Here is a 20,682-nt window from a genome sequence, read left to right as displayed (position 1 = left end):
TATGTATGTATATGGTATTCGATGTGTGTTGTACTTAGTGAGGTTTAGGACCTCGGACGGCCGCCTGAACTAGTTTCTTTGTAGCAATGGCTTTAGCGAGCTTGGAGCGGTGGTTTAAAGTATCGTAAACATACTTCGACTGACCCTTTGCCAAAAGGATTCTTAATATGATGTCTTGTGTGACGGCAGAGACCTCCAAGGGGTCATTTTCTAGCTGCCTTACAGCGGCGGCAGCTTGTGCTCTCTTTGTTTTCGAACTGTGAGCCCATACGGAGTCCCTGCGTGGTAGTGGGGGGCCGCGCGATGTTCGATGATTGTTGAAGTTGCTGTGACGTGAAAATTCAAAGCAGTTTCGATGATCCAAATATTGCTCGTACAGGGGCATCAATCTTTCGACTTCGCTTTCGAGTTCTTCCACGGATTTATCGTAGAATACAGGTACTAGTAGTAAATTTTGGTAATGCTGGTTCTTGAGGGCTTGTAATGGGGGTCCTTCGCCGGAATTGTGGAAGAAATCGACACAGAGAGCGCGGAGCCATTCAAATACAATATCTACTTCACGTTGGGTAAGCGTCATACCGAATCCTACTATGTTGTTATTATAATTGTTTGCTTCAGCTGCTTGTCCGCTGGCTAATAGTCCGCCGCTTCCTTGTCCGTCTGACTGTCCGCCTGCTGCTGGCCCGCCGATTAGGCCTGCAATGGCGCCGCTGCCAGTGCCTCCATTGCTGGTGAGAGTTCCGCTGCTGCTGCTGCTGCCGCTGTAGTAATAGGAATAGTAGGAATCGGCGCCATTCTCACCTTTAGCGATGTTCATGGCGTTTTCCCACAATGTCATGCTTTTAGAACTTACTGCCTTTTTCATAGAACGAGCGCTAGACAAATTGGGCAACAAAAGTGTATCCGCAGCGTTCAATATGGTATTCCATGCTTGTAGCATAACTTTGTGAAGCAAAGAGCGGTTTAATTCGGTAGCCATTATTGCTAAATTCGAGTTCAAATAATCAAATAGTGGTGAGATAGCATCATAAACAATGTTTTTCCTTTCTGCGTCGCTAATTCCACCAGCGATGCCGCCGCCGATGCTGCCGATGCCACTGGCGCTGCTATTTATGCAAACCGACTTTAGAGTATTACGGGAAAGCGAAAAGCTAACAAACGCAGAAAACTTGCTTACCATCAAACCGATTCCCCTATCGCATGCACGTGATAAAGCACGATAGGCCCTGCCGACACTAAACATGGCATCAACACGTTCGTTTTCCAGTGAAATCTGTAAGTAAAGACGACCTTGGGTATCAAGATCTAAGATAACCTCCTCAGGATAACCGTCGTTGTTGAAACGAGATGGGTCAAGAAGAATAGAACACTTACCACAAACTTTATAAGAACTCAAAGGACTCATCTTAGAAGAGTGGTGCCAAATGGTGGCACTTATAACACGTACCTCAACGGATGGGATCTCTAATTCGAATACTTCATCCCAGACAGGGTTCACGGTCTTGCGTATAACCTTCGTCTTGGCAATTTCCTTGCGGATGGAAGTATCGACAAGCGTTGCGGCACTATTAGAAAAACCGTCGCTTGTGAATGGTAATATATTCTCAGCTTTGATTACACGAATGGTGTACAACTGATTAGTTACCTCCCTCTTTTTATGCATGTTCAAAAGACCATTCTGTTTGATAGAGTGCGTAGCTTCAAAGCGGCGTACAACTTGAGAAATATGCTCAGCATCTATAGTTTCTTCAAGCTCGCTAATCTTAGCCATCATTTCGCTCAAATTATTTAAACAGATACAAGTACGCCGCTTAAATTCAAAGGCTTCAGGAGGTTCATCCGTGGCAGGTCTTAAGGCATTCCTCATCTCGTTGAATAACCATGTATTTTTAACCCGCTCGGCAGTAGTCTGTTGCATCAGTGGACTATCAAACCCGGAATCTTCAGGCGAGGATGAAAAATTCTGAAATAAATCCTCTTCAATTAACATCACCACTTTAGAAGCATACTGGCACAAGCCATCGGAAAAGGCCTTGAGCAAAAAGGTCTTGATCTTAGCTATTTGGTATTCATCCCCCCATCCTAACTTATCAAAAATACTGAGCGATTCATTCATCATTTTAAAAATATCCACTACTGATGCACTGTAATAAACTCCCTCGCCAACAGGTTCCCAGATGTCTTTCTTCCTAGATGTATCAATAACGCTAAGGATCTTCTTACTGGTTTCTTCACATAACTGGAAGAAATACTTTATGAAGAATTTTTCAAGGTTAAATGGGAATTCATCATCTCGAACTTGGGTGTAAACCTTGCGTAATTCTTGTAGCGACTTGTATATATTAATGGAATCAATAGCATCTAAATCATTTCCTGTAGAAATAGCATTCTGTTCTGCACGAGGCAACATTCTTGCAAGATCATTGCCAAACGCCCCAATCAACACAGCAGCACATTCGTGTGCAATGTTTAATCCTTTCAAAAGCGGTTTTGGATAACGTTTCTGAGTGCTCTTTATTTGTTCCAAAATGCACTCAGCAATTTCTTGGATTTGATACATCGAAACAGTGCGCTCCTTGGGTATCTTTTGTAGCAAAGAAATGTAGCACTCCTCATTAGTCTTGAACAACGTACCCCTTAACTTTTTAACCCACTTACGATGAATATCGGTATTAATTAAGTTATAATGTTGCATTAGCGGATCTCCCAATACATAATTGTGATATATGTTTAAAACAGGCGAAAACTTTGGCTTCGTGGGGGAATACAACTGCGGTATTAATTCCTGTAATGAAATCATACATTGACTGAAAGTTTTGTTTAAATTAGTTAACCATTGATGCCTATCAATGGAGTTCCATTTAGAATTATCATGCTCTGACTCTATGCCTTGACTACCACTAGACTGGGCAACTTGTATAAGATACTCTGCTCGTTCATGATCTAGTTCGCTACCCTTTAACAACGTCAGATTGGATGCCGCGTAAAATAGTGAAGCACGGGTAGAAAATAACTCCAACCGCCAATACTTGGCACACTTGGAAATCAAAAACTGTCCATGAGCGGAGATCGGTTCAGTCACACAGGGCTTCTCATGATTTAATATCGAGCAAAGGAGTTGTAGGTAGAAATCTCTAGCATTTATTGGTATAACTTTGCTGAAGGATATACCATCTGCAGACACATTATGACCAGCCTTCGATTCTTCTAATTTATTAACCAATTCATCAATCATGCGCAATTCAGACTCCTTCCACTGTTGGTATAAATCCTTGGAGGTGAAGTCCTCCGTAGTAAATCCTGCAGTTCCATTTGCTACTTTATCTCTTACCAATTTTAATTCATCCTGATAAATATCGTTTTTTACTTCGTTTTTAATTCTTAGTAAATCTTCATTAAGTTTTCTATCATCAACGCCAAATAATTCCTTGATATATCCAGAATGTGCAATTTCTGATATTTTGAATGCAGGCTTCACAGTAACCTCTACAACCTTGGTCCTCGTCTTATTTACGCCAACAAGATTAGAAATTCTTGCCCGTGGAGCACCATCGCCTTCACCTGGCTTAAACGAATCAGTGTAGCTCTTTAACTTTGAAACAAATTCAGGAGTCGACAACCCACCAACATCCAATAACTGAATTAATAGATCAATAAAATGAGAAACTTGTTGATATAAAGCCTTCTGTGTGTACTCAATATCCAACTTTAAAATTTCCCCACTGGCGGCTTTAGCAAATAGCATAATCAACTCCTCAAATCGTGCCATGTAATCCAACATGTTAGACATCTTAGGATCCAAAAATAAATCATTATATAGTTTCAACAAACTTCTACGCAATAAATCATCCTTAAGCTTATAATTGCCAATAGCTATCGATGACAACCTGTTTTCTAGTATAGGCCTAATCTTTTTGAGTGTGCTCGCTTCTCCTGACCCCAAATCGCTGTTCAACCTAAACCATGTCGCACGCTTCCTCTCTGTATCCTTGGGCTTCAACGAAGACTTATCCCGCAAAATATCCCGCAAAAGTGGCTCACTCTCTTCCACTTCCTCAACTTTCTTGAACTTCTTTCGAAACCTAGGCTCATTGATATATTCCAATATTACAACCTTAAGTACCGCCTCATAAACCTCATCTAAATTGGACCCTGCCATACACGTATCCTGCACAACAGGAAGAACGTCTCCTGAAGCAGCTGAAGCCTGCAACGAGGAATCGTTAAGTTCCACGCTTTCGTAGCTCATAACAACCTAACCTTCTCCTAATTTGCTTGCAATGTATCAACCTTATGATTATAAGTCTCCATAGTTCTGTTACTTGGTTTACATTTTTTTAGCACGTTAAAAAGACACACAGGTGCATTCCTTGAATGAAACCCTTACTTCCCTTTGAGAAAGAACAAGTGCTCAACTTTAACGAAATTCAAGATACGTAAAATGGTCATCAACAGGTAATTAAAATACTGATATCCATATATTAATTAATTCAAATATATTTCAAGAGTGCATTTTCGTTATTCTTTTCTCTATACATTGTTTTACTATCATCACTCCTCGGAAGTGGGTGAGTCTGACAATTGTGAAGCTTCAGAGTCAGGTTCAGTTTTAGGTTTATGCCCATCCGGTCCAGAGTTGCTTTCATTAACCACCTTATCTGGGTTGAATAAATGTTTAGATAGAATCTTATTCATCGAAAACATAGTCATCTTTTTCCCAAACACAGGCTCCATGGATTCATCGCATAATATTTCCCGTCGGTCCTCAGGATTCTGCAAATTGTGTTCTTTTATGTATTCCCATACAGACTTCACAACCTGGGTTCTAGGCATCTGTTCCTCTCCAAGAAAATTCCGTAGAGCTTCACTAAGAAGTAAGTTACGAACATGGAAGCTATTGGGATTTTCGTTTTTATTCGCTCTCTTTTTCTTAGCGGGTTTCTTTGAGGCTTCCTTCTTCCTCATTCGTTTATGACGGACATTATCCTTACGCATTACCAATTCGTTGGCAAGCTCTGCACCTCTTTTTATCAGGTCTTCTTGGCTTAATACCTTAGACTGCGTATCTTGCAGTCTGCCAAATCTATCAAGGATTAACGACTTCACTTCTTTCTTGTCATTATCTAAATCAACAGCAAAGAGCTCTTGCAATGCTTTCCTGATTCTCTTGGCACTGATTTCATCTGGATCTGATACGCTTAAAATCGCCTTATATAGAACAAAAGTGTTAATAGATTTGTTTTATTAATGGAAAAAAAACTGCTCCCATTCTACAATGCATTATTCATAGCACACATACATCAATCATGGGAACATATTTATCTAGGTTGGCCATCCTTTTAGCCTGCTCCTCTCTTGTTTATAGTTTGTTTTCATGTCTAAAGAAGTTGAAACTTGGTATTATGTGCTCTTTAAAATCAACTTTTTTATCGCAAAGAAACTTGAAATAAACTGGTAAAACTAAGATGAATATCTGCTAAGAAACAATGCTAGTTCAAATGCGTAGAATAATCCTAACGTATATACATATAAAAATACATATACATATATATATGTATATATCCCTATAGATGGCTTGCTTGCATGCGCGTACAAACGATGCTGTTCATACAAGCGACACCTCTTCTTATTTTAGACCCATGGAGTTTTTTAAATTTCTCTTATGTTGCAGTTCGTTCTTCTTGATTAACTTCTTTCTTTCCGCCCTGCTTAAAGTCCTTGGATCAATCAATTCATCATCGGTGCCCTTAACTTTATCATCAACCTCCACCAACCATTGGTCGTCTAATTTCTTATTGATACCCTTGTAACCCCATTTGGGCGCCCACTCACCAGAAGCTTCATCGTAAACCATCTTGCCAGCTCTTTCTTTGGGCTTGATATTCTTCTTTGCAGCAAATAATTCCCATTTGGTTGGAGCCTTTGGCTTAGGCAATGGTTTCTCTCTGGGCAGCTCGGTGGTTGGTTGCGGTAACTGAATTAGCGTCACAGTGGCACTTTGACCACTGGTACCACCGGTTGCTTCGGTTGTAGTTTTAATAGGCAGAGATAATATTTGATTTATCATTAACTGCATATTGTCTCTGGTTAAACTTTTAAGATGTTCTTCTCTAGCGCCATTAGAAGAGTCTAAATCATTTTTGTCTAATGTGTTGGTATCAAAAACGGCTAGATTACCCATATCATAGGTTACAGGGATAGGCTTTTCGACCGTGACCGGTAAAGAACTCGCACTAGTACTATTTCCAGACATGACTTTCCCAACTATCTGCAACTGGATATTTGGTTTTTATCTGATATGTCTACAGTTTTGTAGATAGAGAGATGTCCAACGTCATCTGCTCATCTCCAAAACTGACCTTCGCAGAAAATTTTACAAGAAAAAAAAGAAACGCGCCGAATTAGGACTTCCTTTTAGAGCGACGCTGACACTTGGATAATACACTGTGGTTAGCATTGATGTATTGGATAATTCTTGACAGTCCTAGTTGTAATTAATCAATTATGTGTGTATATGTATATCTCTTATATATATTGTATGGCAGATTAAAGTTCGAACAACTTACGCAATACTCTGCTGGCACTGGGTATTCCTGGGAATTGCCAGTTTTCTCTAACAGCCTGCTTAGTGTAAAATCTTGAAGATGAGAACATCTGAAGGATATCGAAGTTATCACCAAGTTCACGTTCGCTATCTTTTGATATTTTAAGTTCCTTTTTGAGTAGATTTTCTCCTCCACACAAAATTTTTAGGTATTGCAGCATTATTGACTGATATTTTAACAAGATGTATGTGATGCTCTGCTCAGCAAGCTCCAAAAATATAGGTAATTCTTGTAATAGTTCATCCTTTGCGGCTTCGTAGCTTTTCGCTATTACCTCCTTTTTGATGTCTCTGTGGTCTTTCTGTTTTAAAAACGATCTATAATCTCCCCGTAAAACTTTTAAGTCATCGATTTTCTGTTTTATAGAATCTGTTCTGACGATAATTATGCCTAGAGGTTCTAGGAGTAATTTTTTCAGTTGTGTGAGTCTTAACAGTGTGACTTGTTCTCGCTGTTGATGCAGCTTATCGATGAATGTTGAATATATGGAGGACATATAGATATCTTCCCTGACGATCTCTGATTGTGGCTCGAACTCCATTAACCTCTGCCAACATTTAGCATTCTCCAGCTGTCTATCGACGATGTCCACTAGGTTTAATCTCTCTAGCTCTTCATTCAATGTTCTAAATCCCTTTCGAAGTTGAAAAAAAAGACTAATGTAAGATGATAACCTTCTAGGATCTTCGAGATTGTCTTGTCTGTCTACTCCTTGCTCTTCATAATTCAGGTCGCCCTCAGTCTCATTCGCTGAGTAAAAACTACTAGTAGTGGTTACAAACGACTTAGTTGTACCCTCTGACTCTGATTTAGATGGCTTAGTAGGGTGTGTTAATATTGATTGTTTCGAATCAATACATGTTTCATATAATTTAATTATTTCAGTCGGAGTCAGACTATGATCTCGATTCTCATGCTTCTCATATTCTTCTTCGCTTTTCTTAATCCGGCTGAGGTACGTCGAATACTCGTTGTGGAAACTCGACAGCTGTTTGGACGCTTCATCTGAAATAATTCCATCACTGTATAGCATTAATTCCTCAGAAAGCATGGCCCAAATTTTCAGCCTTTCAATTGGTTGTGTCAGGATATATTCGAGCTTAATTGAATCCGCTTTTTGTAAACACCTGTCGTACCACTTATAAAATTCAATTCCATTGTACCTCTTCAACTCTTTTAATAACCTTATTTGCTTCCTGTGGTTAATGGCGTATGTAAGATACAAATATTTTATTCTATCCAGATGGAAGTACAGCAATTCGGCAATTTTCAAATCTTCAATTACATTTTTAGCTAATCCTGGGCTGCTTCTTAATTCAACCCATAACTGGTCACCATCTCTCCATTTCAAGTTCTTCGAAACTCTCTCTTTGAACTGACTCACCAAAAGTCTACTGATTGAAGATAGAGTTTCAATATCTCCAAATAGCAGTAGTTCATCATTTTTGTTCTTATCCAAAAGCTGATATTTCATTTTCTTGTTGTTTATCTCACATCTGTAAACGGTATTTGCAAGCTCCAGTATATCACAGTAGCCCTGCTCTGTTTCAATAAACTTCCTCAGAGTATCCAACAGACTTAGAAGCTTGGCATCGATTTTTGGAGATTTTGCCGTTAAATAATCATCAAAGTGTTTCAGTAACAAAGGTGAATCTACACGTTTGGTTCTTGTATTGGAAGGGTCATCATCAAGCTTTAAGCTTGTGGGACGATGTCTAGAGCTTGAACTCTCATAACTCCTTTTAGCATTATTTGCACGACTGTTTATTACCTCGATATGCTGTTTATCGTTTCCAATCCTTTCCCAAAGAGAGTTGGCATATGGATTCCCCACATTTTGGTGCAACTGGTCTTCGGTCGCAGGCTCCCTTTCTGACTCATAATCTCTTATGGGTGTCATCGCACCCGATGAAGGGAAATTAGCCTGATATATAGATAATCTAGACTTTAGCATTTCGCTGGTATATATAAATAATAAAATAAAAACCCCCCAATCAAGATACCAACATTTTAAGCGTACTAAGTACCTAGTAAACATATTGAGATATATGATTCATCTGAACTTACTTATATATGATGCTTTAATACCTGTCGCCAAGCTTTATCTATCGACTAGATAGATGTCTCAGAGACGTCTCACTATGTATCAATTTTTACGAATTTATTGTATCAATTTCCAAGCCGCCCTTCCCAATGAACTCTGAAACGACTTTGAATCTATCTTTATGATTATCTTCATTAGACAAGGCAGCTCTTAGTAGGTTGGCATTCATTGATACATTCCTCTGAGATTCCAATAAGCTTTCAGAATTCTCCATTTCGACTGCACAGTTAGGGCATTTATAGATTCTGTCCTTGTCTTCGTTTTCTGAGTCTTCGCTGAGACATCGCTGGTGGAAAATATGACCACACTTAAAAAATATGATAGGGAGGTCGAGGGCGGTATGACACATCGTGCAAAAATTGTTCTTAACTTTGACCTGTATTGGGTCGTGGCCATTTAACAGTGCTGAGAGCTGTTCCTCTTTTTCTTCCAATTCTTGTTGGTATGACGCTATTAGCTTTTCATTGTTCTGAGTTTCTCTCTGTTGAGACTTGATATGATTTATTAAAAAGTCTCTGACAAGGCCGAAGGTGGCTATGTTGCTAGAACTCAAAATCTGGAGAATGTCTAAGGGTTGAAGTAGATCCATTGCAATGACTTTGTCAAGAACTTTTTCCTTAAACACGAGATCTCCGCCAATATCTTCATATATTTGCCTAGAAGAGAGAAAGAAACTCAACGACATTCGGTATAGTTCTGGCTCAGTGCGGCCATATTTCTCCAGGAAGTTCATACATTTCAAAGAATCTTTCGTTAGGCACATAGATCTGAAGGTAGTACTTAAGTTAGTTTTGTTCAAGGAAGTTGTTTCAGATTTTCCGTCAGAAGCTTCGTAATCTGCTATTGAATATAAATCAACATTGTTGATGTGAGATATTAAAACCATTAGAGAGTTATCAAAGGCAACATTTCCGGAAACCTTTGAACTTTCTGAAGACTTACTGCCAGCAACGAGTCTTTCGCTTTCTTTAAAGACCCCCATTGCTTTTGAATGCCACTCTTCTTTGTGTTTATTATCAGCTGTTTGTGCCAGGGATAAGTACACATCATAAAGCGTTGTTAAGATCTCTTGTTTGTCTCTAATAAAACCTTGGAATTTATTGTAGCTCTCTAAACAAGCTTCTAGGAAGACCACAAACTGAAACGGATGGTCAATAAAAGAGGTGAATACTAGAGACGGCTTGGGTGGATGATATGTAGGCTTTTGAACTTCTTCTGAATTGGAATTCTCACCAGTACCTGAATACATATAAGTTACAAATGCTTTGTAACTGTGAAATACCGGGTTATTGTTTGAAACACTTTTCTTCTCTTCAAGGATGTTAACATTACAGGTCAATCGCTGATACCGCCCTGTAAACACATCAATTAACAATGCATTTGTGTCATTTGGTAATTTTTCTAGTAATATTTTAGAAAATTCGATCATCACACGGAGTGTGTCATCTACATGTAAGCTTTTGATATATTTTAAAGCTGAATGAGGATCCTCTAACGTGGTTAAAATGACATCAACGATTTGTATAGGATCTTTGGAAAATTTATGAACCAATTTGAAGGCTTGGGCATCTATTTTCGACTCTTGAAACAACTGTAAAACAGTTCGTAAGTCAAATAGTGAAGTGTTTGAATAAAAGTACGATTCATCATCTACAGACCAATCATTTTCAGATTCTCCATCTTCAACAAACTCTCCGTTTCTACTGAAATGGGAAATAAAATATTCAATGCCATCGATATCTCTTAGTTTAATAAGAATTATTAACAGTAGAGTCACATGATCAGAATTGGAAACGCCTTGTTTGATCATAGACCAAATATATGTGGCTAGATTCTTTGAATCATCAGCTCTAGAAGATTTTTGAATTCCAAATCTCGATATGATCTCACTTGTCTCAGTAACATCAAGGCATTGAATATATTGCGCTACTGCTTCCTCTTTCATGTTCTTCTTGTATAAATAATCCCCATACTGCCTATGGATTTCTTGGATAACCAATTCTGGGACAGAATGCTGTTCAGCAATATCAAGTGCTACAGGATACAACTCACGTTGGGTAATGATTTTGAGTTGCTTATCGATCGCTTTTTCAGTAATCCTGTTTATAATGCCATCTGTTGTTACCAAATAAATTGAATAAACGCCGTCAATGGTATCACTGTATATATGAACTATGTTACTTGTAAGGAGGAAATTCATAGCAATTAACTTGTTCTTTAAATCCAAAATCAATATTCGATTTGTAACATCAGCTTTCTGATTCAATTTTAAGGCAGTTGTATTTGCAGTGTTAACCCCCAATACTATTAAAAGATGATCATCATTGATCCAAAAGATTCTTTTTTTCAATGGATTTTCAGTGACTAAAGAGCGTTTCTCCCCTGTAACTTGATAAAAATCAATTGAATCGTCTAGACAACATATCAGCTCATCTTTTGTTCGACTGAAGGAACAGCAATTTAGATCAACTCCAGTTGTGCTGCTGAGCACCCTCTCGGGCTCCCCACTGTTTCTTCCTGTAGTTTTGAACACTAGTATCCTAGAAGTAGTGGAAGCGAAACACATCGAGCAATCATTATTTAAATGCAATCCTGTAATCGGTTCATTATGTGGGTCTTCATAGATGATTCTCTGTCTCGATCCTCTGTCCCGATAAAGATCACCTCGCACCAGAATAATCCTTCCATTCACGAATCCAAGAACAAAACATGATAAATCTTCAGATATGCACACTGCCGATATAGGAAATGTATTATTTCCATTCTTCACCTCTGATATAGAATGAAAATCATATTCTTGTTTCGGGGACTTTTTCAAATTCCATATTTTGATCGAACTAGGTTGCCCGACACATTCTCCCACACTAATCAGAAAGCTATCTTGAACATGTTCCAAATAAGTAACCTGATAGTTATCCGGGAAAGCTTTAAATTCAACAATAATGGTCGAATTTTTTAAATCAATCGTTTGAATGTACACAGACCTGACTGCAATGGCAATAATGCCATTCCCCAAGGGAGTAACAGCAGATAACGTAGGGTCAGAGTAAAGAGGTACATCGCTCCCAAAATGAGGATCCCGTATCGGTGTATTGTCAAACAATTGAAACTGCCGTTGGGAGTTGAATGACATATTACCTAAATCGCCTGCAGTCTTTTCGTCTCAATACAATACACAATTCATCGTAATTTAAACTATTGACGATCCTTAAAAGGATTTTAGAGTTTTTAAGTAAAAAATATTTAAGACAGAAGGAAGAGATATTTATGTGGTGCACGGTATTTACACAGCATCATATTAGCACTGTAGCATCTAGCCACTGGTGTTGAAGTAATTCAACACTGCTTGGTCGCTTTTCATAATCTAGCTCGAAGGTTTGAAGTAAAAATGCTTTAGCTTCATTACTGGTCCAGGAAGGAAGTTCAGGTATTGTATTTGTTCCAATTTTAAAAATTGCTTGCATTTGAGAAAAATCTGGGAAAGGGTGCTTACCAGTGAACATTTCAACAACGACACAGCCCACCGACCAAACATCAGCCTTTTCTGTTGTCACAACTTGCTTTACTACTTCAGGAGCCATCCAATAGACTGATCCCTGTAATGAGGCCCTTTTATTTTGCTTTTTATTTAGAGGTGACAGCTTCTTGGAGATACCAAAGTCAGTAATTTTCACACATCCTTTGATATCGATCAAAATGTTTGCTCCCTTAATATCCCTGTGGATGATGTTTTTCTTGTGCAAATATGACAACCCAATTAATGTTTGTCTTGTGAAGTTTTTGACCAATGGTTCTTCAAATGGACCATAACTATTCAGCATAGATGAAACAGAGCCTCCGGGAACGTATTCCAAGAAAATGTTCAAATTACCACCCTCCTGTGAGGACCCGTAGTAGGTTACTATATTCTCATGATGCAATTCCTTTAGAAGATTCATTTCATGTTGTAGGGCATCCACCATTTTTCTATGAATCTGAGAATTTTTGGCTACTGCATTGGTATTGGGTGCTTGGCCCTTTTTATCATCAGAGGGAGCCATTACTGCCGCTGGTTGTAGTTCAACCTGTTTAACTGCCATAAGCTCACCTGTTTGTGCATTCATTCCTAAATAGACAGAACCAAAACTACCCGATCCAATTCTAGCGCCTTTCAGCCATGATTTAGGAGTAACAACCTTGGTTGGGAGAGAAATGGTGTTTTCGTCCTCCTCTTCAACTTCACTTTCAGAATCCGTATTGAGCAATTCGATACGACTTGTTGCATCTGTGTTATCTGGTTGACTCACAGAAGTTTTAGAGTTAGCACGTTTTCGATGGCTAGAACCCAAACTTGAAGCATCATCCTCAGAAACTGGACGAGGACAGGCTCTGGAAGGAGATTTGTTTTTCTCCAAGCATTGCAAAAGTGCTTTATCCACTGCCTGTGCCTGGTTAACCATTATACTGCCGATGTTATTTCCGGCGGGTAACACTGCCCCAGGTCTAAGCATACTCATACGAACGGATTGGCGGAAAGAGTTCCTTAATGTTTTCTGCAGCTTCTTAAAATCAGTATGTGGGAAGTACTCAGGCAGGTTAGTTGATATTAGTTCACTTGGAGGCCTCTGGTTGAAAATATGACGGATTTTCCCCTTATGACTTGTAATTCGCAGATTGTCAGCTCCTGCTGGTGGTACACCGCTTGCATAATTAGCATAATGGTTACTGGAAAACCCACCCGCATTTTTGCCACCAGATATGGACCCCAACTGATGTATAACACTCATAGTCTTCAAATAAAGCTTCTTGGATGTTAAAATAGCCTTATCACTAGGTGTCTGGTCCTTAGAAACAAAAATCAACCGATTTTTCTCTACTCGATCACTTGAATGGCATATAGTCACAAGCTCCACATCATATAACAAGTGTAACACATTCTTCCCATAATCAACAATGAACACATCGTAGTCCTGCGAACAAGTTTCCTCCCCCGTCTGCGATGTAGCCGTAAACTCAGCCGGCAACCGTTTAATCAATTTCTTCTTAATCGAATCAGCATTAAAACACCCATTCACATTGACTTTCTTAGCCGAACCGTCATTCAAAATAAAAATTACAGAGTGTTTATCTGTCACCAACTCCTCATTGATCGTCATCGGCCCTGCTGATAACCCACTTATCTTGCTAATCACTTCATTAATCTTATCACCAGAACTCCTCGTCCGTTGAGCCCTCAATTCCCGACTCTTGTTCAATATTCGAATCCTATGCCCAATCTTTTCCACCCCCATCTCACTAATAATCTCAACATCCAGATATTGTAACTGCTCCTCCGACGTAAGTTCATAAGCTACAAATCTTTCAACATATTGCTCACAGTCTAAATCTTGTAAAAACTTCTCTAAAAACGTTGCTCCACTCAACATAACTTCCCTTAAACGACTGATATCAATCCTGAACAAGCCAGCTGTCACCCTTATCCTACTCGACACATGAACGTAGATTACGAAACGCTAAAATGCTGCCTCTTCTAACATATTCGTCCATTGTGACGCCTTATATCATCGTATTCAACGGATTACCCATAAACCACAGGGCCTTCATTCCTTCTCTAGAAATGGACACTTTCCCTTTATTGTATAAAGTAATCCTAATTTAACTAACTCTTACTACAAGACAAAAAGAAAGTATTCAGAAGCTAGAGAATACCTAATATAATCTAGCCACTTCTGATTTCTGAACTCATATACAACTAAGTCAATTTTGTTCTAGCAACTTTTGCCTCACTTCAAGCTGGAAAAAGTTTTACAAGCTATATATATAGCATAGCCATGGATAATAAAAAGTTGTCTGAGGTAGTGCCTGACAGGGTGTACTTAAACCGTGGTGGACATAGAGTTGAGGTGCCCATGCACAAGCTGCACTATCCTCATAGTGTGCTTCGTTCTAATCGGCCAAAAATGGAGGATACGGCTGGGAACGTACCGGGTGCATTGTTACAAGTAGGAGATCACCGGCCAGAGATTGTGCAGAATTCAGGAGGTGCGGCGAATAAGGTTAAGCAGGAAGTTAAAGAAGTTCAGGAGGATGGGAAAGATGAAGGAGGCTCAGCTAAGTGAGGGAGCGGTGGATGCTGGCTGGTTTATTATGTATTTTAAGAAAAGACCCTTTATGTAGAATTTAATTATTTGAAGGTCTCAGAGGGATGCAGTATATTGAAGTGGTAAAAAATATATGGTGTTCAAAAATGGGCATGGGACAGGGTCCTTTGTTCCTCTTCGAAAACTAATCTCGCTTTAGCATAACTTTGGTGTAGAAGGGGAGTAACCTATAGGATGGTTCTGTTGTCGAAGAAGATTAGAAGGATGTTTGTGTATTTGGGGTGTGTAGTAATCTGTGGGGTTTTCTATTACCAAATAGCTGGACTCGATCCAGTTTCTCTCTGGGGTTCACCGAAGGAGATCTTTAATGTAAAGTTTGATTTAGAGGATACGGAAGTATTTTCTGATCTGTTCGACGAAAGTTTAGTTGTGAATTTTGGAAAGAAGAGGTGTTTAAGTGGTGCTGGGGTAGTAGAGATGTGCTGGACTAAGAGCAAGTTGTTTTCTGCCACATCGTTTCATAAGCAGGCGGTAGTGCGTACGATAATCAAAAAAAATATCTTGGGCCTGAAACAAGCACGTTGGTTTGGAATATCAGAGTATTTATTCTACGATTCAATTAGTTTTAAGACTTTGGCGGTTTATTTTTCCAAGGGACTGTTGAAAGGTAGTTTAGGGGTCTTTGATATATCGAAGGAACAGCTGGCTGGTTCAAAAAGGGTGGATGATCTATACGTCAAGATTGGCGAGTGGGATATCGCGATGGCGGGTAATGGGGAGTATGTTAGTGGTATAAATGTGCTATTTGGTGAAGATTGTGTGGATCCTCGGGTAAATTGGAATCTAGAAAAGGGTTGGAAGTTGGCAGATCGATACTATCCAAGTTATTTATCAATCAAGAGAATTCAGGTTAGAAAGGGTACGCCGGGCGTTGATTTGCGAGTCAATGAAGAAGGCAATTTTAAGGTCGTCCAGTTGGCAGACTTGCATTTTGGCGTTGGAAAGGGTGAATGCAAAGATGAATTCCCAACCACGGAGAACTGTGAAGCAGACCCTAAAACGTTAAACTTCGTTGAAACAGTTTTGGAAATAGAAAATCCAGATCTTATAGTCTTCACTGGTGATCAGATTGAGGGTGAATGGGAGCAAGACTCCGAAACAGCGTTGTTGAAGGCACTAGGCCCTGCTATCAGACGAGGAATACCATATGCCGTGATATGGGGTAATCATGATGATAGCGGGTCTATGGATCGACAGGAACTTTCGAAATATGTATACCAACTACCTTACTCGCTTTTTAAAATTAATCCCAGAGATGGATTGCGTAATGATTTTGGTTTTGGTAATTACGTCCTCCAAGTGGACGACCGGGATGGGAGCCCAGCAATCACTTTTTACTTTTTGGACAGTCATAAAAGATCACCTAATCCTAAGGTTTATTTTGGTTATGATTGGATCAAAGAAGAACAATTGAACTATTTGGAAGAATATTATACAAAGAATCTTGCTGATAAGCATACGGATTTGTCTATGGCCTTTATCCATATTCCGCTTCCTGAATACCTAAATTTTCAATCAGTGCGTAACGATGAACAGCAAAATGAAAAAATAGGATCATTTAAAGAGGGAATTACAGCTCCCCGGTATAATTCTGGCACTGCAGATGTGCTAGTCAAGTTGAAGGTTTCAGCTGTGAGTGTTGGGCATGACCATTGTAATGACTACTGTTTAGAGACTGACTTCTTATCCCATAGTGACAGTTTATGGCTCTGCTATGGCGGTGCAGTCGGAGAACGTGGGTATGCAGGATATGGTGGAACTGAACGTCGCATAAGAATATTCGAATTTAATGCTAAGAAGAAAGTAATCAATACTTGGAAGAGATTACACGGTTCGCCTGATAGAAAATTTGATTTTCAAATTATCCACGATGGTTATACAGATACTGCTTAACTTGCATTAGATTCATATTGAACAAGTGAACTGCTGTCGAGAAACTTTCGATGTGTTGCTGTGTGGGGGATGCTGTGAGATACAATGGTAAAACATTATTTATAACTGATGTGCTACCATAATAAGACAGAGTATACGGTAAAGGGATGTAACAAATTTTGCACGCTAGAATATTAACGAAGAGTAAATAATAACCAAGTGCCGTATTCATGAATATTCTGTCTTCTACACTCAAAATAGTTCGTATATCCAACTTTTCTAGGGAAATACTATATGGTGAAGCTTCGATATTTTCATCCAAAATAACATAGGGGTTTTGGAAAAGTGATGTATTGCTGAATATTTCGATTAACTTTCTGAACTTTCGTTCCTGGAGGTGTTGGATAATATTTTTTTTTGAACCATCTTAGAGTACGTGGCGCCATAATCATTATCAAACTGTTCTTCTTCATCATTTTTTGCATTTGCCGCCGATAAATATTCCCTTAATGCCTGCAATTTCGCCAGCTTCTTTTTCTTCTGAATTTCAAGGGCTGTTAATGCTGAATTCAATACATTGTTGGTATTTTCTTGCTGGTATCCTTCTGCCAGTAACTGGATTTTGTTTGCAAATCGTGTCGACTCGTGTTTGACCTGAGATATATATTCTAATACCTTGTTCATTTTTAGTAATGAATTAAAAGTAAAGCTTTGTTTCATAGTTAACTTGGTTATATTCGTTTCACATTGCTCATGTGTTACCGGAACTACTGTGTAGTAACCATCATCAAACTCAAGTATCGGAGTGTTAAGTTCTTTTAGGTCTTCTATGAGATGAGTATGACTGACATACGTAAGATTGCTGAATTCAATTCGACGCGAACTTATAATAGCCCATTCATTCTCAGGAAATTCTGGAGATGGTAGTTGGCCAATAAGTTTCAGGCAGATATAGGTCTGGACTGAATTTTCCAATAAGGGTAATTCATTAAATCTAAGCAGCGAGTGAGTGCCCTTTTGCACCTCACTAACATATCTAGCATCCCCATCCTCGTGTTCCAATACTATGAAGCACGGAAATGTTTTCCATTTGACATCTTTTACCTCATTGCTCCTTATCAAACTGACGTTGCAAATCAAAATGGATCGTAGATGCCGGAGCCTCCGCTAAAGTGGAACCGTTAGTACCTCGTGATATAAAGTTCAAAATCCAGTACTCCAAATAACATACGTGCAACAAATACGGTGATTTATTGCTCATTTAGTGTCCTTCATAAACTTGTTCGTGCTTAACTCCTCCAACTTAAGGGTTACATGTTGTGAATGATGAGTTGAGAAATCTTCTCGCGTCAAAAAATAAAATGTTCGAGTGGAGCAGAGTAAAGAACCAAACAGTATAAAAACACATTCCAATGCAGAAAGCTTAGGTAACTTCAGCGCACCTTACTCGTACTGAGATATTGGATTGGGTTCATAATCAATGAATAGTTTACTTATTTCGCTAACGCACTTTTGTGACAAACATGGGCCCAAGGTGCTGCTAGTCACGCAATGCGCAAAAACCTTGTCAGAGTGCGAAAAGTTGTTGTTACCTAATTATCCTACAGACTCTTATTGTGAGTCCTGTCTTATATTAATACCAGAGGAGAATGATATCAAGTCAATGAGAAGTGTCATTGGGGAATGCTACTATGTTTCAACTCATTATTCAACGGTTCGCTTCCAGTTTTTGGCTTCACTGATAAAAAAGATATTTAGTGAAGAAACTGTAAGTTACGATGGCTCACCATTATTATTTTTTGATGAAATCAGGGGTTTGAACCTGTCGGTTGGTTTTAAGCTGGAAGACCCCCATGCAAGAGGTAATGAGAGACGTTACTGCTTGGTATTAACCATTGATATCAGGGATCAAATTCAGGCTATGGATGTTGTATCTAGAAATTGGAAGTTTATTTTAGGGGCATTTAGCAATATGATTGAATTTATAAAACAGGAACGAAGAGCCGAGATGAAAAGAACTCTAAAGCATAACCAGATACTGGGCACCTCAAACTTTTCATCTATGGTTAGCGGGACTTACTTACGGGGAAATAATTTGAAAATACCGAAAAATATCTCTAATTTAACAAATGACAAGCTTTTATTTGTCAGGCTACACAAATGGAATTCATTCATCTTGGATAGGTTGGGTAAACAAGCTTGTTGAATTCTTAACTATTTTAATTAAATGGATGATTTATTGTGCAATAATTTATAAAGTTAATAAATAAAGTTTTGTTAAATAAATGGGTTGTAGCTTTCAATTTTTCATAGGTTACGTTACCACTTGTTATGATCAATTCTAATTGTTTATATTCAGACTTTTAGACCAAAAGATTCATCGTCAATTACATCCTCAAATGGGGCTAACGCCAGCTTTACATCGTGATGGATAAACTTTTCGACTTGCTGAGGGGCTCTGCCTATGAACGTTGAAGGATCCAACAACGAATCAAGTTCATCCCAAATTGGCTCAAAAAATTTATCGTTCTTCACACGTTCAATCAAATCATTATCACCACCTTGTTCCTTGATAACAGCAGCTGCTTGATGAGATAAGACCCTAATGGCCTCATGGACTTGCTGTCTAGATTCGCCCTTTTTCACCATAGCCATGATTATATTTTCGGTGGCCATAAATGGCAATTCACTTTCAATCCTTCTGCGGATTACCATTGGATAAACTACCAACCCTGAAGTAATGTTTAACAAGGTATATAAAAGAATATCAGCGGTTAAGAAGGCGCTCGGTATGGAAATCCTTCTAATAGCAGAATCGTCTAGAGTTCTTTCAAACCATTGAACAGATGCTGTTTGAACTGCGCCGCTATACAAAGACCCCAAGTGTCTAGCTAAAGAACAGACTCTCTCGCAGCGCATTGGGTTCCTCTTGTAGGCCATAGCGGAAGATCCTATTTGGGATGCTTCAAAGGGCTCTTCAAGCTCCTTCAAGTTAGCCAGTAATCTAATATCCGTTGCTAGTTTGTGGGAGGTTGCAGCAAAAGAAGACAATGGACCTAGCACATCGATATCTACTTTCCTCGAGTAAGTCTGACCCGTGACTGGGTAAATAATGTCAAATCCCGATAATTCAGCAACTCGCTTATCCAGTGCTTCAACCTTATCATGATCACCATGGAATAATGCCAAAAATGAAGCCTGTGTTCCAGTAGTACCCTTCACACCACGAAAGCCGATGTCGTTTCTAGCTCTAACAAAATTTCTCAAATCCCATAACAGCTCTTGGATCCATAGTGTAACCCTCTTACCCAATGTCGTTAATTGTGCAGGTTGATAATGAGTCCATCCTAAAACTGGCAAATCTTTGTATTTAATTGCAAATGTAGACAACCTATTAATGACGTTTACCAATTTAGGAATTAAAATATCATAAGCATCTCTCAAGAAAATTAGATCCGCATTGTCTGTAACGAAACAAGATGTAGCACCCAAATGAATAATACCAGACGCTTCTGGACAGCTGACTCCATATACATGAATATGTGCCATAACATCATGTCTGGCAATCGCCTCCTGTTTAGAAGCCTGCGCAATTTCCTCGTCCGTTATGGTCTGATGTTCCTTCATCTGCTCGATAGCCTCATCTGTAATAACATTAAGACCTAGTTCCTTCTCAGCAATAGCCAAATTTAACCAAAGCTTCCTCCAGGTAGAAAACCGATGTCTCGAGGAGAACAAAGTTGACATCTCCTCAGACGCATAACGAGATGACAATGGCGTAGAATATTTATCAAAGTCTGACATCACAACCTGAACGTATCGATAGTAACCTTATTCGAATTTTGCTGACTGAGTTCTTCTAAAGGCAATATGAAACATATTCAGCTAAATATATATATTATATATATATATACATCTGATACTCCCAAAAAATTTTTCCAGCTCGTATTGACTAGCAATT

At 38.9% G+C, this 20,682-nt stretch overlaps 9 protein-coding genes and 2 further genes across 9 annotated transcripts; 3 read left to right on the top strand and 8 right to left on the bottom strand.

Moving 5' to 3' along the window:
* Window positions 1-34: 34 nt before the first annotated feature.
* Ecym_2462 (uncharacterized protein) lies at window positions 35-4,249 on the bottom strand (the record flags this gene model as incomplete). The annotated part of the gene is made up of 1 exon (XM_003644957.1): window positions 35-4,249. The coding sequence occupies one exon, from the start codon at window positions 4,247-4,249 to the stop codon at window positions 35-37; it is 4,215 nt and encodes a 1,404-aa protein (XP_003645005.1).
* A 302-nt stretch (window positions 4,250-4,551) lies between these two features.
* Ecym_2461 lies at window positions 4,552-5,269 on the bottom strand (the record flags this gene model as incomplete).
* A 357-nt stretch (window positions 5,270-5,626) lies between these two features.
* RRS1 (ribosome biogenesis protein RRS1) lies at window positions 5,627-6,253 on the bottom strand (the record flags this gene model as incomplete). The annotated part of the gene is made up of 1 exon (XM_003644956.1): window positions 5,627-6,253. One exon carries the CDS (start codon window positions 6,251-6,253, stop codon window positions 5,627-5,629), a length of 627 nt encoding a protein of 208 aa, XP_003645004.1.
* A 293-nt stretch (window positions 6,254-6,546) lies between these two features.
* Window positions 6,547-8,643, bottom strand: FUS2 (Fus2p; the record flags this gene model as incomplete). The annotated part of the gene is made up of 1 exon (XM_003644955.1): window positions 6,547-8,643. One exon carries the CDS (start codon window positions 8,641-8,643, stop codon window positions 6,547-6,549), a length of 2,097 nt encoding a protein of 698 aa, XP_003645003.1.
* Window positions 8,644-8,758: 115 nt separating this feature from the next.
* On the bottom strand, window positions 8,759-11,842 carry PEP5 (tethering complex subunit PEP5; the record flags this gene model as incomplete). Its single annotated transcript, XM_003644954.1, has 1 exon — window positions 8,759-11,842. The coding sequence occupies one exon, from the start codon at window positions 11,840-11,842 to the stop codon at window positions 8,759-8,761; it is 3,084 nt and encodes a 1,027-aa protein (XP_003645002.1).
* A 160-nt stretch (window positions 11,843-12,002) lies between these two features.
* On the bottom strand, window positions 12,003-14,114 carry STE11 (mitogen-activated protein kinase kinase kinase STE11; the record flags this gene model as incomplete). The annotated part of the gene is made up of 1 exon (XM_003644953.1): window positions 12,003-14,114. The coding sequence occupies one exon, from the start codon at window positions 14,112-14,114 to the stop codon at window positions 12,003-12,005; it is 2,112 nt and encodes a 703-aa protein (XP_003645001.1).
* A 405-nt stretch (window positions 14,115-14,519) lies between these two features.
* On the top strand, window positions 14,520-14,807 carry Ecym_2456 (uncharacterized protein; the record flags this gene model as incomplete). Its single annotated transcript, XM_003644952.1, has 1 exon — window positions 14,520-14,807. The coding sequence occupies one exon, from the start codon at window positions 14,520-14,522 to the stop codon at window positions 14,805-14,807; it is 288 nt and encodes a 95-aa protein (XP_003645000.1).
* Window positions 14,808-15,023: 216 nt separating this feature from the next.
* DCR2 (phosphoprotein phosphatase) lies at window positions 15,024-16,742 on the top strand (the record flags this gene model as incomplete). Its single annotated transcript, XM_003644951.1, has 1 exon — window positions 15,024-16,742. The coding sequence occupies one exon, from the start codon at window positions 15,024-15,026 to the stop codon at window positions 16,740-16,742; it is 1,719 nt and encodes a 572-aa protein (XP_003644999.1).
* Ecym_2454 lies at window positions 16,711-17,982 on the bottom strand (the record flags this gene model as incomplete).
* A 219-nt stretch (window positions 17,983-18,201) lies between these two features.
* On the top strand, window positions 18,202-18,927 carry LST7 (Lst7p; the record flags this gene model as incomplete). The annotated part of the gene is made up of 1 exon (XM_003644950.1): window positions 18,202-18,927. One exon carries the CDS (start codon window positions 18,202-18,204, stop codon window positions 18,925-18,927), a length of 726 nt encoding a protein of 241 aa, XP_003644998.1.
* Window positions 18,928-19,076: 149 nt separating this feature from the next.
* ADE13 (adenylosuccinase ADE13) lies at window positions 19,077-20,525 on the bottom strand (the record flags this gene model as incomplete). The annotated part of the gene is made up of 1 exon (XM_003644949.1): window positions 19,077-20,525. One exon carries the CDS (start codon window positions 20,523-20,525, stop codon window positions 19,077-19,079), a length of 1,449 nt encoding a protein of 482 aa, XP_003644997.1.
* Window positions 20,526-20,682: the final 157 nt, after the last annotated feature.

The sequence above is a fragment of the Eremothecium cymbalariae genome, chromosome 2 (genome assembly GCF_000235365.1).
Source record: "Eremothecium cymbalariae DBVPG#7215 chromosome 2, complete sequence".
Lineage (NCBI taxonomy): Eukaryota > Fungi > Ascomycota > Saccharomycetes > Saccharomycetales > Saccharomycetaceae > Eremothecium > Eremothecium cymbalariae.
This window is presented reverse-complemented; position numbering and strand designations above follow the sequence as displayed.